Here is a 16,501-nt window from a genome sequence, read left to right on the forward strand (position 1 = left end):
CAATTGCAATAGTGGCAATTTATTATTTCATCACCACCGTTGCTATAAAAACAGCATGTTATGTATCAATAATGGCATCTAATTAATTGTTCAGTGTCTGACCTGCTTAAAAGCAACGCACTGCTTTACTACTATTTTGATAACGAAATGCAATGATGTCTAAAACAGGCATTGTAGCAAGGAGAAAACAGAGCATGGCAACCATATAGGAATCCAGTTATTCATTAATTCTTTTGTAATTGATATTACCATTAACAGTTAAGTTTTTTTAAAAAAAATCACTTTATGACAGCATGTTTTCCACCTTGCATACAAAATGACAGCCATTTGAAGAATGACATCATGATTATTAGTGCAGAAGAGAAGCATTCTGCTATTCATATGGAAAACTGTACTCTCTATACAGCAGAATTAACATTAGGAACATATCTGGAACATATTTTTTAAGGATGTACCAATAATGAGTACTAATCAGTTACAAAATCAGTTTTATTAAGTACAGTTAACATAATTCATTTTGGATATTTGATACTACATACTTTAGGGTCACTGAGGAATCTTAGGTCCTTAAATATAACCGACATAAATCCCATTTGTGGGCACTTAACCTCTCACAGTTTCTTCGCACATAAGCCTGTTATATGCCTTCCAAAGATGTGACCAGTGTGTGATAAAAGCTGTACATTTTTGTAGTCAACAGTTACCCCACACAAGACACACTTTTTAGGAGACTCCTTACAGGGATTGTCCATTGACACAGGCATACCTGTCTTACTGGACAACTGTTCACTGTATGAACGACACCCCCATCTCCATGATGCAACTGCACCAGAGGAAACAGTGCCCTTCCTTACGCCAGCAAAGAGGCAGAAAACCTGCCCTGAGCCCTTGGTGGCCCTTGCCAAGGAAGCCATGTTTTCCGCCTTTCAAGCTTCTGCTGCAGAAAACACAGACCCAACAGTTAACTTTTAAAAACTACATACAAACAGTTTCAAAATAAACAAAGCATCTTCAATTATTTTGTCAATTAAGTTGAGACAAACAACCTCAATGGCTACCAACAAATAAAATTACGCTTGCGCTCCCTCTTAAGTACAGTACTTAGAACTGCAGCTGGAAAACAAGTTCTCCTAAAGTCTGCGTTGTATGCCATTCTCCACTCCTTCCATTCTTGTTTTATGAAGGTGTTCACCTGAGTTTCCTTGCAAAGATGTTTCAGAAATAACGCACGCTTCTTTATTCTTCACGTTGCTTTCTTAAAATAGGAATGAATTATTCTAAATCTTCCTGTAAAAAAATTAATCTGCTCCTATGCCTGAAGTCTCAAGCTTGGGAATGCTTTTCTTAAGTTTTCAGCAAGGACCTGATCGGCTTCATTCAGCACTTCAAGAAAATTCTCTACCTGTGTAAAATAAAATACAAGTGTCAACAAGTTGAGTCAGGTGGATCACAGGAATTGCCAGGCTATTTAGCATGCATCTTGAATAAGATTAATGAACTCAAATGGATTATTTAAATCAGGTGTGGCTAACCTTCTTTGGCCTGAGGGTTGCATTTACCTACTGGGGGCAACAGTTTTTTGCTTATTTTTAGAGATCATACATACCGGAGAAGAATACAATGGGAGAAGGTTTTTAAACGCACAGGAACATTTCTGTTCATTTAGATGGCTTTGCTTGAGCCCCTCCAGTATGTTTTCCTAGAAACACCAAAATATTATTAGTTCATATAATATTGTGTGTGTGTGTAGAATTTTGTTGCTATCCAACTGAATGAACATGCTCATATAGTACTGTATAAAATAATTTAAAAATGCTGACAATGCAGTGCAAATGCAAGATGACAACAAATTAACATGCTCCCATGAAAAGCTCCACATGATGACATTGCACACATGGAGCCCAGGTGATCAAGGGGTTATTTACCATACCCTGGAAAACATTTCAAAATGAACGCTGTAACCCATATGAAAGATGATCGTGGGCATCACTGCATTAGTGATAAAACCAGAGCAGAGACAAAAAGCATGTGAATCTACAGGTTCATATGCCTGTTACCTTAGAAAGTTCCTGAAGAACATTGGACAGTAGTTCACAACAGATGTCCTTCAAGATTTTAAAATGAAAATCCTCCTCAGCTGTTCCCAACTTCTCGGCCTCCTCTGACTTGGGTTTGTTGGAGCTTTCTACAGATCTCTTCCCACATTCATCCATGTTCTGCAAGACTCTAATCAGGCTATCAATCAGAGGCATATCTGACAGGTAAAACAAGAAAAAACTTTATGGACGTATGAACTAGCAATTTTTGTAATCTGCCCTAAGTAACAGAGTAATTAAAGTTTTTGAGATGTGAAAGCTTTGATGAAAAATGGAATGTGTCTCTACATACTTTATTATAATGAAAACAATGAACATTCCAAGGACTGAAAGAATTATTCCCCAACTAAGGAATATAAGACACTAAAAGGAGAGGGGATCCAGCAAATTTGCCCGTACTGGGGAGTCACACAACTGTGGTCTACATAGACATTTGCCTAGATGAACATATACTTTTTCTCATTCCCCATCACCTGTGACCTATACTACAACTCCAGACTGCCACTGTTTTCTATAAAAACCTTAGCATCCCTAAAATATTAGCTCTTGTGGTAAGTAAGAAAATACACTTGCTTTTCTCCATCTTGATATATTCGTGTCTGTGTCCATATATAGTCTGTGAAGCGAAGATGGCTGATAACACAGACAAAGTAGAAGCCAAGACTGTCTTCTGTTCATGAACAACAATTGGTGGATCATCGGGCTGGCAGAGTTCATGACAAAACAGATCATACAGCAAAGTCCAAGTTTCTTTTCCATTACCAGGAGTCTGTACTTCAGAATGGAAAAAAGAAATATCTCATGCAACTTGGAGAAAACGTCTACCAAAGAATTCTTCAAATTTGTTGCAATAAAGTGCAATTGAAGCATCCTACCAATAGCTTGAACACCTTCATCCACTGTGGTAAGCAGCTGTAGGATATGCATATAAACATCAAGCCCTTCTGAACTTTTATCTGTGCTGCAGAAAAGAATTACAAATTATGTTTAGAACTATTACCACCAAGAAATCTGTATGCCTATGTAAAGTGAATATTTTTTACAATATTTCTACCTCAGTTCTCAGTCAATTACTCTTAGGGTGGCTAAACTCAAGTTGTTCTTGAGTTTTCATTTCCAATAATAGTTTGAACAAGCTATTTTTGTTCAGGCGTGTACACTTGTTCCCTACTTACATGAACAGACTTGCTCCTTTTTTCCATAAGGAAAAAGCCTACATGCAGACAGACAGAGGCACAGTCCTCTTATAAATATGAGTACCCTTGGTACAGTCTTCCTATCACTTTGGCAGGTAGGTCAAGTGTGGACTTTTTAAAAAATAACATTTTGGGCACCCATGAAATGGTACACGTATACCCAAAAGCCACTACGCATAACACAGACTAAAACATCATCATCATCATCATCATCATCATCATCATCATCATAAATTTTATTTATATCCCACCCTCCCCAGCCGAAGCCGGGCTCAGGGCGGCTAACAACAATAAAACAGTACAAAAGTACAGCACAAACAACACTCTAAAATCATTCATTATAAAATTAATTCATTCAAGCCACTGGCAACCATTGGGCCAGAGCTCCGCGAAGATTGCCGAGGGAGGGAGTTAGGCTATGCCCTGGCCAAAGGCCTCGTGGAACAGCTCTGTCTTGCAGGCCCTGCGGAAAGATGTCAAGTCCCGCAGGGCCCTAGTCTCTTGTGACAGAGTGTTCCACCAGATCGGAGCCACAGCCGAAAAAGCCCTGGCTCTAGTTGAGGCCAGCCTAACTTCTCTGTGGCCCGGGACCTTCAAGATGTTTTTATTTGCAGACCGTAGGTTTCTCTGTGGGGCATACCAGGAGAGGCGGTCCCGTAGGTACGAGGGTCCTAGGCCGTATAGGGCTTTAAAGGTTAAAACCAGCACCTTAAACCTGATCCTGTACTCCACCGGGAGCCAGTGCAGCTGGTATAGCACCGGGTGAATGTGATCTCGCAGCGAAGACCCCGTAAGGAGTCTCGCTGCAGCTTTCTGCACCCGCTGGAGTTTCTAGGTCAGTCTCAAGGGCAGCCCCACGTAGAGCGAGTTACAATAATCCAGTCTGGAGGTGACCGCCGCGTGGATCACAGTGGCTAGGTCAGGGCGAGAGAGGTAAGGAGCCAACTGCTTAGCTTGGCGGAGATGGAAAAATGCCGCCTTTGTTATAGCTGCAATCTGCGCCTCCATGGAAAGGGAGGTGTTGAAGATTACACCCAAACTCTTAACGGACGGTGCTGGCATTAATTGCACATGTGAGATTTGGGTTCAAATTCCCTAATCAATGAGGTCTCATTGGGTAACATTGGTCTAGTAGGATAAAATCGGGAGAAGGGAAACTATGTATGCTGCCAAGTATGGGATAAAAATGTAAATAAGCAGCTCCAATATCACATGCATTCATATATGGGCATATACATACCAGATTTGTTTTACAGCTTCAAGCAGGCAAGGTACAATTTTGAAATTTGGAAGCTCATCTGGAGAATCATCTGCAGGCTGCTCCACTGACTGACAAGAACCTTTCTTAATCCAGTTTAACATTAATTCTTCATCCAAGTCAAACAACTTGTCGACCACCTCACCTATTTTCACTAGCAACTCCACTGCAACAAAGATTTCATTTATGTATCAATGAACTAATAAAATAATATTTACTCTTGCTCACTTCTTAGAAAACAAAACAAAGAAAACAGTTTCAATTTATTTATATTTGTCTGTCTTCTTTTGGTGATGATATCTGTTATTGTGACTTACTTTTAGTGTAAGCTCCTTGAGGTCTTATTTATTAGTTAAAACATTTCTATACAGCCCCCCACATCCGTCTCAATACATTTTTAAAGTACAGACCTATAACTACTTCCACTTGTGCAAAAAACCACCCAGAACAACACAAAGGGGTGGGGGGGATCGTTCCATCTGGAAAACCTGCAATGCTTGAGTGGAATGGAACTTTTGTCATAGCGCAACATGGAATTCCACCCAAAGTCTGTATTCAAAGTAGCACAAAGACAGTTTCATTCAGCTTGCCAGCTTGCCAGACGGAATTGGGTTCCCTCTTACTATCATGAGCGGGAAGGAGACAGCTGTGCTGGTTATGATTACAATGAATTCAGAAGAATTCACCAAAAAGAGTTAAATACCGTATTTTTCGCTCTATAACACGCACCTGACCATAACACGCACATCATTTTTAGAGGAGGAAAACAAGGGAAAAAACATTCTGAATGAAACAGTGGATGTATCATTTTTGTGCTTCATGCTGTGGCCACAGACATGTGATCTGATGGTGAATTTGGGCTGACCCAATGCAAAGATCCTGAGGATCCATGTGGATCCATGCTTTGTAACCACATTTTTGCACCATTGCAGCCCCAGACAACAGTGGGTGCGTGATTTGGGGGGGCAGGCTGTAGCCATGGACATGCTATGTTCTCTGGTGGTGAATTTGGGGGTGACCCAATGCAAAGATCCTGAGGATCCATGTGGATCCATGCTTTTTAACCACATTTTTGCACCATTGCAGCCCCAGGCAACAGTGGGTGCATGATTTTGGGGGGGGCAGGCTGTAGCCATGGACATGCTATGTGCTCTGATGGTGAATTTGGGGTGACCCAGTGCAAAAATCCTGAGGATCCATGTGGATCCATGCTTTTTAACCACATTTTAAGTGGGGAGGGAAGGAAAAACACAGAAGGGCTAAGAATGCAGGAGTGGGGTATAACGGGAGAGAGAAAAGGAAGGCAAAAGTTTCCCCCACGCACCCACCCAAGCCAGCCAGCGCTCGCTCTCTCTCTCTCTCTCTCTCTCTCTCTCTCTCTTTCTCTCTCTCCCACCTGCATGTTTTCAGCAGCACCGGAACACAGAGAGGAAGGAACGGAGCACAGAGAGGAAGGAACGACACTCTGCTTTCCCCTCTTCTTTCCTGGAGGGGAGGGGCTTTCCCTGCTCTTTGTTCCGTTTGAGCAAACACAGTAAGGAAACAGAGAGGGTGGGCAGTAAGACCCTGAGGCAGAATGCAGGAATGCACCCACTTCCTCTTTTCAGGTTTCCCTTTCAGGTTTCCCAGCTCCCTGAAGCGCGGTTTGATTTTTGCCCGATTTTTCGGCTCCAGGGACCACACATTCGCTGCATAACACGCACAGACATTTCCCCTTCCTTTTTAGGAGAAAAAATCTGCGTGTTATAGAGCGAAAAATACGGTAGTTATTGATATACCTCAGTTAAAATGCCTGGAACATTTTTCTTACGAAATATAAAAACATTCAATTGATAAAAGAGTTATTTGAAACATGCTAGCCTTTTCATAAGGAAACAAAAAGTGGCCTGACAGGAGCAATATTCAGATTAATTTATAACATACCATTTGTTGAACTAGACATGATGAAACATACACAGTCATACACTGATGGACTTTGTCGAATTCTTTCCACCCAAATATTGGCCACCTCAGAGTGGCAGAGGCAAGTTAGCAACAACCTAAAGGGGAAAAATCACACTTAATCACACTTAAAAAAGAAAACCAATATTTGGGCTGCAATCTTGGAAGTAAGTCCACTTGAAGTCAATGGCACTTGCTTCTCAGTAGATAGTAATAGGATTGTACCATTAATTTTAACTCCATATGTGTAAATGAGGAATGTCTATCAGAGTTATAATAAAAATGAGAATCTGGGATACTGGTATCAGTTCAAATGTGATTTTAGGTAGAAAAGAAAGAATTTGGAAGCCTGAAAGTAAGGCCTATTGTATTCAATAGCACTTGCTTCCAAGTAAGTATATGTAGGATTGAAGCCTTCATTCATTAAATTAAGCACACCTGCTAATATTTTATTTACATGCACTACAACTCAATACTTAGGGGTAGCTTATGCTATTTTAGTTACTAACAAAATAGCTTACCTGCTTGTTTCGAGGAGAGTAGGGGAATCGGAATCACATAAACGCTGCAGCACCATCTGTCTGAAAAAATGACAACAGATTAAAAATGAGGAGACAGCGAGGATTAATTTCCCATACATTTTTCTGAAATTTTGTCCAGACGTACGCCACCACATGCCACCATCTCCTAAATATACATCTCTAATATTTATAGCTGCAAGAATAAAGAACAAGTAAGCTGGGAGGAATTTCTTTATCCAAGTATAAGATGAAGTGAGACACATATTACTATAAAGCTGGGACAATCAGTCATAAAGGGCACTAGCCTACAACTCTGTATTCAAGTTCTTGATTCTTTGTCAACAGCATTTAGACTGGCATTCACTAACTAATTAAAAGGGAAAAATTGTACATGGACAGGAATAGCCTTGCTACTTCCTCACATGTCCGTAGTACTAGCAATCTGCTAATTGTAGAACAGCAGTGATAAGGTCATTGCCAGAGAGTTTGCAAGAAACGCAGGACACTGCCTTATGCAGGATCAGACCATTCATCTGTCTAGCTCAGTACTGTCTAGACTGATAGGTAGTAGCTCTCCAGGGTTTCAGAATGGGGTAGTTCCATCTTGAGGTGCCAAGGGTCAAACCTAGGACCTTCTGTAAGCAAAGCACATGCTTCTCCAGTGACCTATCACTCAAACTGCAGTTGGTGAACCATTCACTCCTTTAAATCTGTGTCATAAAGTACAAAAAGAGGAAGTGTAACTACGGAGAAGTTAGAAGCTGCTGAAAAACCTCTATTGGAAAAGGGCTGTGCATAGTACAATTTGAAATGTACAAATTTTTTGCTCTTTTCCACACTCCCTCCTGTTCTCCTTCAAACTGTTACATTTCAGACATTCAATTCTTTCTCCATTCTTTCAGACACTTTTTCAATACCTCCAAGCTCTCCCTCACCATCCTTCTGCCCTCCCCACACAAATGTACAGAAAACCAGGTCTCGGTCTATCAGTTCCTTTTCTTACATTTACTCCATAACTCTTGTGCTTTGACTCTGACTCCTGCCACATCAATGACATTCCTCTCACTAAAACTTTTTCTGTAGTGAAGTCAAAAACTTACAGAGACATCTGACTCCTGCTTGTCCTTATTACCAGTCACCCTCTTGTCCAGTCTTACAAATGTTAATACCTTGAATCTGTTTTCCCCCACTCTATAAAGAGCATGTCTAGTACATGTGCCTGTCTAGTAAGGTAAAGGTACCCCTTCCCATACGGGCCAGTCATGTCCGACTCTAGGGTTGCGTGCTCATCTCGCTCTAGAGGCCGTGAGCCGGCGCCGTCTAGTACTTTACAACAACTAAGAGTTGAAACATTTACAGTTTCAAAAACACTGAGAAACCAAGAACAAAGCATACTACTTACCCAAGGTTCTCATGTTTGCTAATGGACAGGCATACGTCTTGGCAACAGGCCATATTGCCCAGTATTCCCACACAGATTTCCTAAAATGCCAATATATTGGAGGAAAAGATTGTAGCAGAAAGAAAAATAGTTTCAAGGAATAGGACAGATGTGCTTTTGACCCTTGCTTGGTCTTCAGCAGCCATACAGGCTCAGAGCAGAGCAACATTTAGCCATGTCTTCTTCTATGGCAGTGGCTAGATTCAGGTGCTCCAAGATATTTTGGAAGAACATGAACCAATTAAGTATTCCCAAATAAGAATAAAGTTATTTGCACAGTAACACTGTGTGTTACTCGGTGTGTGAGAGAGAAATGTACAGTATACTGTCAGGGCCAGAACACAGCAATGTGAGCCAGCATCTTTGTCATCAGCAAGCTCCCAAATCCATCTGCACCTCCTCTTCCCATTTCCTTCCTCCTGGAGGCAAGAAGCTGCACTGCATCGTCAACTCCCAGAGGCCAAAAGAGACTACCTCCACACACCAGCATTTCTCAAATTATAATGTACTGCTCTGTGGATTTTAACTATAAGCCAATCATTGCTGAGAAACAGACTTATAAGTGTAAAAAAAGAGAAGGGGAATTGCCAGCAAGTCTTTTGCCTTGAAGAATTGTTTTTCATTCTTGCCAACACAGATGAAAAATTATACTGTCAAATTTGAAAGTGCTTAGAAGATGGTTACAGAAAAAGGAGTCAACAGTAGTTCATCCTTTCCAGTAAATATGACATAATTCATGCTATAACTTTTTAATATAGGAGGGTAAGTATTAAATAAAAGTTATTCCCAAGTATAAATGTATTGATTGATTAATGAATACTGCATTCTGCTTTTCGAGTTGTACTTCCAAAGAAATGTACAAAAGCAAAACAAAAAAGCATATAACTAAAAATAAATATATATCAAAACACCAGGAACAAATCCAACAGACACAGTAGAAAAATCCAAAGATAACAAAAAGGGGGGCTATTCCCAAAGCACTAGATGGATAAATATCTAGAGCTACAAATATCCAGTGCTACAAACCAAAGATTACCCACATGGTGTTAAAGCCATTCTAGCATCGTAGACTGATCTAAAACTTTAGAGAAGTTTATGCAGAAGGAGGTTCTCCCTGAAATAACAAGGTACAGTACTATTTAAGCTTTGAAGGTTAAAATACACATCCTGAGTTGGACATGGAAAGAAATGTGAAGTCGATCCAATTGTTTGATTGCATGTGTGATATGGCTATGCCAATTAATGCCTGTCAATAGTTGGGCAACTGCTTTCCATGCCACATGAAGTTTCTGAACCATCTTCCTTGGCAGTTCCATTGGAACAAGTTAAGCCACAAGACGCTGACAGTGCAATACTATGCACGTCCATTCAGAAGTTAACCCCTGTTGAGTGAAACGTGTTTCACTCCCCCATAAGTGTGATGCTGCCCGAGACATGACTGCACCATGACACATGAATAAAAATAGCACTTCCAGCAGAAAGTGCAGCGGATTTACTAGAGCAATTCAGCAGTGACACAAGCTGCCAATGCAGCCTATTGAACTCCTTACTTAGAAGTTTTTAAAAACAATTTTGGAGGAATGAGTATATGAATCAAAGAGCCAATCTAGGAGGGAAGCCAGACTTGATGATCCACTGTGACTCTTACAACCCCACAGTCCTATGACTAAAGGAAACTTCTAATTATCCTAGCTTTTCAAGCACTGGGTTCCCCTAATTTAAGAAGCCAAAAGTCAATGTAATCCCCCTCCCCATGGATTTGGCAGCACTGTCTTATGAAGAGATACTTTTAATTTTATTGGGAGCTACATTAGGCTGACTGCCACATTATTAAGTTAAGAGGAATCAGGTTTTATACTAATATTGTGCAGAACTGTGACTAAGAACAAAACCTGCTGGAAATTGAGAAATAGGCCTTGATTCTATATTGGCTTGTCTACTGGTAGAGCTGAATACCAATTCTTTTCTATTTTGCCTTTCATCTGCACCTGCCTACATAGGGCATACGGATCGCATCAAAAAAGCACAATGCATTATTAATAAACAGGGTACAGAATCAAGAGATGACTTACAGTAAGCCGAGGACTCTTGGACTTGGCAAAGACACCCAAAAATATATCAGGGGCATTAAACTCTTGTAGAAATAAAGCAACATCCTGTAAACAAGAATGGTTATGTGTCAGTGGACGATTACATGAAAAATGAAATTCAGTTCACTTTGAAAAGTAAGGCAGTCTTTCATTCAGATTCAGATGACCACTACACATACCCAACTATAAGTAGCTATCTTGTCAGTTCTTATTTATCCAGTGCATTAACACTTGTCATTTTAGGGGGCCGCTAGGGGCGCCTTGGAAGATGGCAGATATTAACATCTATCCAGCTCGCACGATTATGGGGAGTAAATCAGTCTCCCTCATCTCTCCAGGGGGGAGAGATGCAGTTTTCACCCGCTGTTGCCATAAATCACCCCCGAGTTCGGAAGAAGGAGGGGGTGAGGCACTGGGTGCACAACGGGCCTCAGAACTCCTCTGAAGCTGCTTCCAGGTGTGAAACTAGTTGCGTTACTTAGAAGGAAAAAAATTGGTGAAAGATAACGCACACGCTTCAAGAGAGGCAGGAGGTTTTTATCTGCTAACAATTTTACCATCGAAATGAAGAAGACTGAGACGGAAGTTTACATCAAAGTACTACAGACATGGTATGTGGAATGGAATGCAACGGAACTGAAAGAGGGGGGAAATGACTTTTTTTTTTTTTTGCTCTATGTGATTAACTAATAACCCTCCCTCTTAGGAGATCCGTCACAGCAATTAATTGGCAAATGGGACTAAAAATGAACTGTGTGGGAATAATATGAACTTAAAGGTTTTACTCTGTGAAGGATTTGGAAAGAAGAAGGGCTCTCTTTGTGACGCAGTAAGAATGGAGATGTGATACGAGACCTGTGTTGCAAGAGGTTTGGTCTTGGGGAGGGCGAGCCGAAGATTTATTATTTTTGATGAGATTGCGAACTGGAAGGGGCAGTTCTCCTGGTAAAGGACTAATTTACGATGCAACAGGTCGGGAAAGTTAAAGAGCGAGCTTTTAGACTGTATTTCATCGGAACGACAAAATGGCAATTGCTTGCTTGAGCGGACATGCCTGGATTATTGGATGAGAGGGATTTACGAGAGAGCAGTACAAAGCCCACACAGAAACACAAATAAGACTGGTTTTTTTCAACCCACTTGCGGAGCAACTCGGAGGTGAATGAAAAGGAAAATGAGTAACAACAAGGATTGAGAAGAGGGGACTGGAAATATTCTGAATATGAAAGCAGCACAAATATTCGAGGATTGGACTCCTGCCGATCAAGAAGCATGGGTACCCCCCACAAAAATTTATAATTTGGAAAATAATTGGATTATATGATTTGTATTGTCATAATTTGGATTAACTGGTTTGATGTGTTTAATTTGGTAAGATGAAACTTAATTAAAAAATTTTTTAAAAAAACAACTCGTCATTTTAGTCCCTCCTACACCTAAGTTAATGATTATCTATAATGATATATCCATTAATAGAAAAATATCCAATTGCTTCTTAAATTAACACAGTGGTACCTCGGGTTACATACGCTTCAGGTTACAGGCTCCGCTAACCCAGAAATAGTGCTTCAGGTTAAGAACTTTGCTTCAGGATGAGAACAGAAATCATGCTCCGGCGGGGCGGCGGCAGCGGGAGGCCCTATTAGCTAAAGTGGTGCTTCAGGTTAAGAACAGTTTCAGGTTAAGAACGGACCTCCGGAACGAATTAAGTACTTAACCCGAGGTACCACTGTACAAAATATTAAGAAATTGGTAAGAAAGCCAATAAGGTCCTATGTATTTTGCTGAGCTGGCCCAGATTATTCCCACAATTCCTAAGAACTCTGTGATGGACAGCGGTTTTTCCACACACAAGAAACTCTCATGATATTTAACTTGACAGCTACAGTAAATTGATATTTCAGAAGATACTCATCATTCATCTCACATTTTTTAAAAAAATTAGGGCAGGAAAAAACCTTCCAAGACAATATACAATGAGTGAATATCCGTTGTTAGTCACACTCAGAATAGGTCTACAGATTTTAATGGGCCTACTCTGAGCTTGACTAACACTGGATTTTGCCCAAAGAGAGTGCTAACAGATAGCACAAAACAACACAGTTTCGCAACTTACACATTTTAGCAACACTGTTCCTAGCCAACAATAGTTATGCATGATTCTTCTTTTACAAGCTTACTGGACACTAAAATATCTAAGGAACAGAAACCAGACGTCTCCCAGATAATTGCAAACCTTTACAGAATATACTTATTTTATTAATTGATAGATTGAAGTTGTTTACAATAAGGCTAACCTTAAACATAGAATAAAACAAAATACATATCTGCAAATATTTACAGATAACAACCACTAAAAATATCCAAAGTATCAGAATACCAAATCACTAAAAACATACCTTATCCATTGACATGTCCCATACTTTGCAAATGTCATTTTCCAGTTCTTCATTTAGCTCCACTTGTTCTTCAACATTGTTCAACTCAGATTCATCTTCCTTAGAGCTAACAACCTTCCAAAAAAAAGAAGAACATACTGACAAAGGAACCAAAGTAGCACAATAAGCCATTGGTCTGCTCAAACACACATTGGTCTGCAATGCACAACTTTTCTCCTGTTTGACCCATAAGGAGAAACTTCTACCCAAATATGAAATATTACCTCAATACACTACTGTTTCAGCAGCCTGAGTGTGAGCAGTAAGTTTATCACTAGAAATCAGCAATTATGTTATTCATTATAGATAGCACAAATAAAGCATAAATCAAACAAGATTAATTTAATTTCACTTTGCACTTGCACCAGCATGGCAAATTTTATATTATCACCTGCCCACCTCAGTCCACCCATCTTTACTCAAAGACAAGTCTCACTGATGTCAACATGACTAAATTCCAAGCAAATACAAATAGGACTGCAGCCTTAGAATACACATTTCACAGTTCCAATTGATATCAGCAACCACTGGTTGGAATGGATCTTGAATATCATCTAGTTCAATTCTCTGCAGATGCAAGAGATCAAGCATTTACTTAGACAGGGCTTCTTCCCATCTATTTTCACCTGCTGTTTTAGACATTATATGTTTTATAGACCACATATATACACATTCAATTTAAAAGCTTCTAAAACTAGACATTGTACAATTCAAACATATTGTTTGTTGCCCTCACATCCAATTTGGCCATGAGTGGTTTCATGTGTATGCAGCATACCTCAATAAGTTTTGTAAGGACGCTGAAAAACCAGTGTTTGCTGTAAACTGTATTTCTAATAGAATCCCCAGGAACGACATCCTCCTCGTCGTCATTGCTGGAAGGTGGTGATGGATTCCTGTCCATATTTGAGTAACACAATCCAACTGCCAGATGAAAAGATTTCTAGAAGTGAGCACAAACAGCAAAATATTTTAAAACCACAAAGGCTCATCCCAGCACTTATTATTCCTTAACAGCTGTCCACGGATGAAACCAATATGTTTTATATCCAAAAGATACATGCATATGCACCTCCTTTCATCCATAAACAAAGCCTTGCAATCACTTCCTCTCAATTAAAGCCTTAAAAAATGTTTCGTTAATGTGCACGGCAATCACACTGTGGGTTTTTAAAAATTAAGTACAGTGGTACCTCAGGTTAAGTACTTAATTCGTTCCAGAGGTCTGTTCTTAACCTGAAACTGTTCTTAACCTGAAGCACCACTTTAGCTAATGGGACCTCCCACTGCTGCTGCCGTGCTGGAGCACGATTTCTGTTCTCATCCTGCAGCAAAGTTCTTAACCTGAGGTACTATTTCTGGGTTAGCGGAGTCTGTAACCTGAAGCGTATGTAACCTGAAGCATATGTAACCCGAGGTACCACTGTACTGGGCACATGAAGTGGGGAGGTGGTCCTTTGGAACCTAGGAAGCCCTTCAATTAAAAAAGAAACAAGGCCAATTCAAATGCTGACACACCTGCTGACAAATCTACTGCATTTACTCAAATCTAATGCTCATCTTTTTTGCCCAAATTATGCTGCGAAAATTAAGGTGTGCATTAGATTCAATGGCACATTTACTGTACATTTGCCAGGAAATGGTTTCAAGGTTCTGAAAACCGAGGTGCCCATTAGATTTGATGGCGCACTAGACTCGAGTAAATACGGTACATCTTGTGGGATGTGGTGCTGGGCCTCCCACCAGCACACTCTTTCCCATAGGACATAGTATGAAAAGCACACAAAACACGAACACAGAAGACACGTATTCACCTATCCTTCCCAGTTCTTCAACAGCTCTTTGAATGAAAGGCAGTGTACCTAAACCAGACATAGGCAAACTCGGCCTGCCAGGTGTTTTGGGACTACAACTCCCATCATCCCTAGCTAACAGGACCAGTGGTCAGGAATGATGGGAGTTGTAGTCCCAAAACAGCTGGAGGGCCGAGTTTGCCTGTGCCTGACCTAAACCCTGCGTTTTACATAAGTTTGCTCTGTTTTCAACTTTTAAATATGGTTTTTACTGTAGAGTTTTATGTATTTCTGTTGCAAACCGCTATGATACTTTTTTACGAAACAGCAGCATATAAATATTTGTAAATAAATGCCGGTCCCGATCTGCCCCGTTGGATCTGAAGCTGGCAACATCTATAATCTATTGAGAGGACGACCTAGAAATTAAATAACATTTCCAAACAATCCCTTGGTTAGGTCATCTCAAGGTGCAAGTAAAAAAGAACGGAGGAGAACGAGGGGGCACCACTAAGATGATGAGCGTCAGCTCTAACTATTAAACCAGGAGGCTCCAAGGGCTGGCGCCCACCCTGAGCCTTAGTCATCCTTCTCTCTCCCTCAAAGCGGAAAACTAATGAAACCCAAGCAATCAAGAGGAGAGCTTTCTCTCTTTTTAAATCACCTCACGTGTTTCCTCGCCTGAGCCCTAACACTGAAAACACGTTCCGGGGATCAGATTAAGCCCTGGCAAGACCCCCACCCCGCTAGACCAAAAACCAGGACAAAATCCGCCCCCTCAGCAATGATTCCCACAGGAGCCGCGATATATCCCGAGCGGCGACAGAAGGAACCTTGGCTCGCCGCCGCCGCCGCCGCGTCTTCTGCTTCAGCCCCCACAAGTTCAGGTGGCCCCGTGGGAGACGCGCGGCCGCCGCCGCCGCTGTTTACAGGCCTCCCCGTCCTTTCCCGCCTTCTCTCTCTCTCTCGGCCAATGAAGCAGCTCCAAGGATGGGAGGAGGAGGAGGAGGAGGACGGCGGCAAACCTTCGTAGGCCCTCGGAAACTGAGGCGGCTTCCGCCAGGCCCTTGAGGCGCCCTAGGCCTTGCCTCTCCCTCCGCCCTCACGAAGCCGCCGTGCAAACTCACGAAGCGAAGCGCCCCCGGGCGGCGGCCTCTCGAAACGCCCGGCAACGGGTGGCCTCGGCGTCCCTTTTTAATAATAAAATTTCCCTTTCCCCGCAAAGGCTTTTTTTTTTTTAATACACCCAATGACGGTGCACGTCCTCGTGCGAATGGAACTGTCGGGTCGAGAAAGTAGTTTCCTGGTTGGTTCTCCGCCTTCATCAAAAGCAGACTTTCCAGGAAAAAGGGAAAAAATCTCCCACAAAATTTGACTGGAACTTTTTCAAAGATCCAACATGACTAGGAAATCCTAAAATGAGGATTTGAAGAGCCGGGTCTCTTTTGCCAGTTGTTGCTGTTGTCAAAAGTGGGTGGAAATGAAAGAGTACCTGGAAGACAATCAGTGCCCTTTTTACCTATAAGGTAAACAAGCTATAGCTTAGGGCCCCACTCTCTTGCCCCCCTCCAAATTTCACTTCATATACAGAGGTACCTCTGGATGCGAACAGGAGCCCCGTTCACATCCAGAAGCAAACGCAACCTGCGTCCACGCGTCGTGATTCGCCGCTTCCACACATGTCATTTTTACCATCTGCGCATGCGGCGAAACCCGGAAGTAATGCA

The 16,501-nt window shown here is 41.3% G+C and overlaps 1 protein-coding gene across 3 annotated transcripts; it reads right to left on the bottom strand.

The window, feature by feature from the left end:
* Window positions 1–471: 471 nt before the first annotated feature.
* Window positions 472–16,292, bottom strand: SAAL1 (serum amyloid A like 1). 3 transcript variants are annotated; one of them, XM_082193918.1, is made up of 13 exons: window positions 15,902–16,292; window positions 13,760–13,924; window positions 12,943–13,056; window positions 10,526–10,609; window positions 8,415–8,494; window positions 7,013–7,072; window positions 6,474–6,589; window positions 4,533–4,716; window positions 2,972–3,057; window positions 2,670–2,870; window positions 2,058–2,254; window positions 1,607–1,699; window positions 472–1,402 (listed from the first exon to the last, which is right to left on the bottom strand). In XM_082193918.1, the coding sequence occupies exons 1-13, from the start codon at window positions 16,097–16,099 to the stop codon at window positions 1,310–1,312; spliced, it is 1,671 nt and encodes a 556-aa protein (XP_082050044.1). In that variant the 5' UTR covers window positions 16,100–16,292; the 3' UTR covers window positions 472–1,309. The 3 variants fall into 3 exon arrangements, with proteins under 3 accessions (XP_082050044.1, XP_082050046.1, XP_082050045.1); XM_082193920.1 differs by lacking the exon at window positions 15,902–16,292 and adding an exon at window positions 15,608–15,870; XM_082193919.1 differs by lacking the exon at window positions 15,902–16,292 and adding an exon at window positions 15,311–15,376.
* Between the last annotated feature and the right edge of the window lie 209 nt (window positions 16,293–16,501).

The sequence above is a fragment of the Podarcis vaucheri genome, assembly GCF_965113315.1.
Source record: "Podarcis vaucheri genome assembly, chromosome: 1".
NCBI lineage: Eukaryota > Metazoa > Chordata > Lepidosauria > Squamata > Lacertidae > Podarcis > Podarcis vaucheri.

Bases quoted from the DNA above. Each gene is read 5' to 3' on its own strand.
- SAAL1 (XM_082193918.1), bottom strand. From the start codon at position 16,099: ATGAAGGCGGAGAACCAACCAGGAAACTACTTTCTCGACCCGACAGTT. The intron at 13,925-15,901 runs GTGAGTTTGCAC...GCTCACTTCTAG, and splicing joins GCCCGGGGGCGCTTCGCTTC to AAATCTTTTCATCTGGCAGT. The intron at 6,590-7,012 runs GTAAGCTATTTT...TTTCCCCTTTAG, and splicing joins ACTCTCCTCGAAACAAGCAG to GTTGTTGCTAACTTGCCTCT.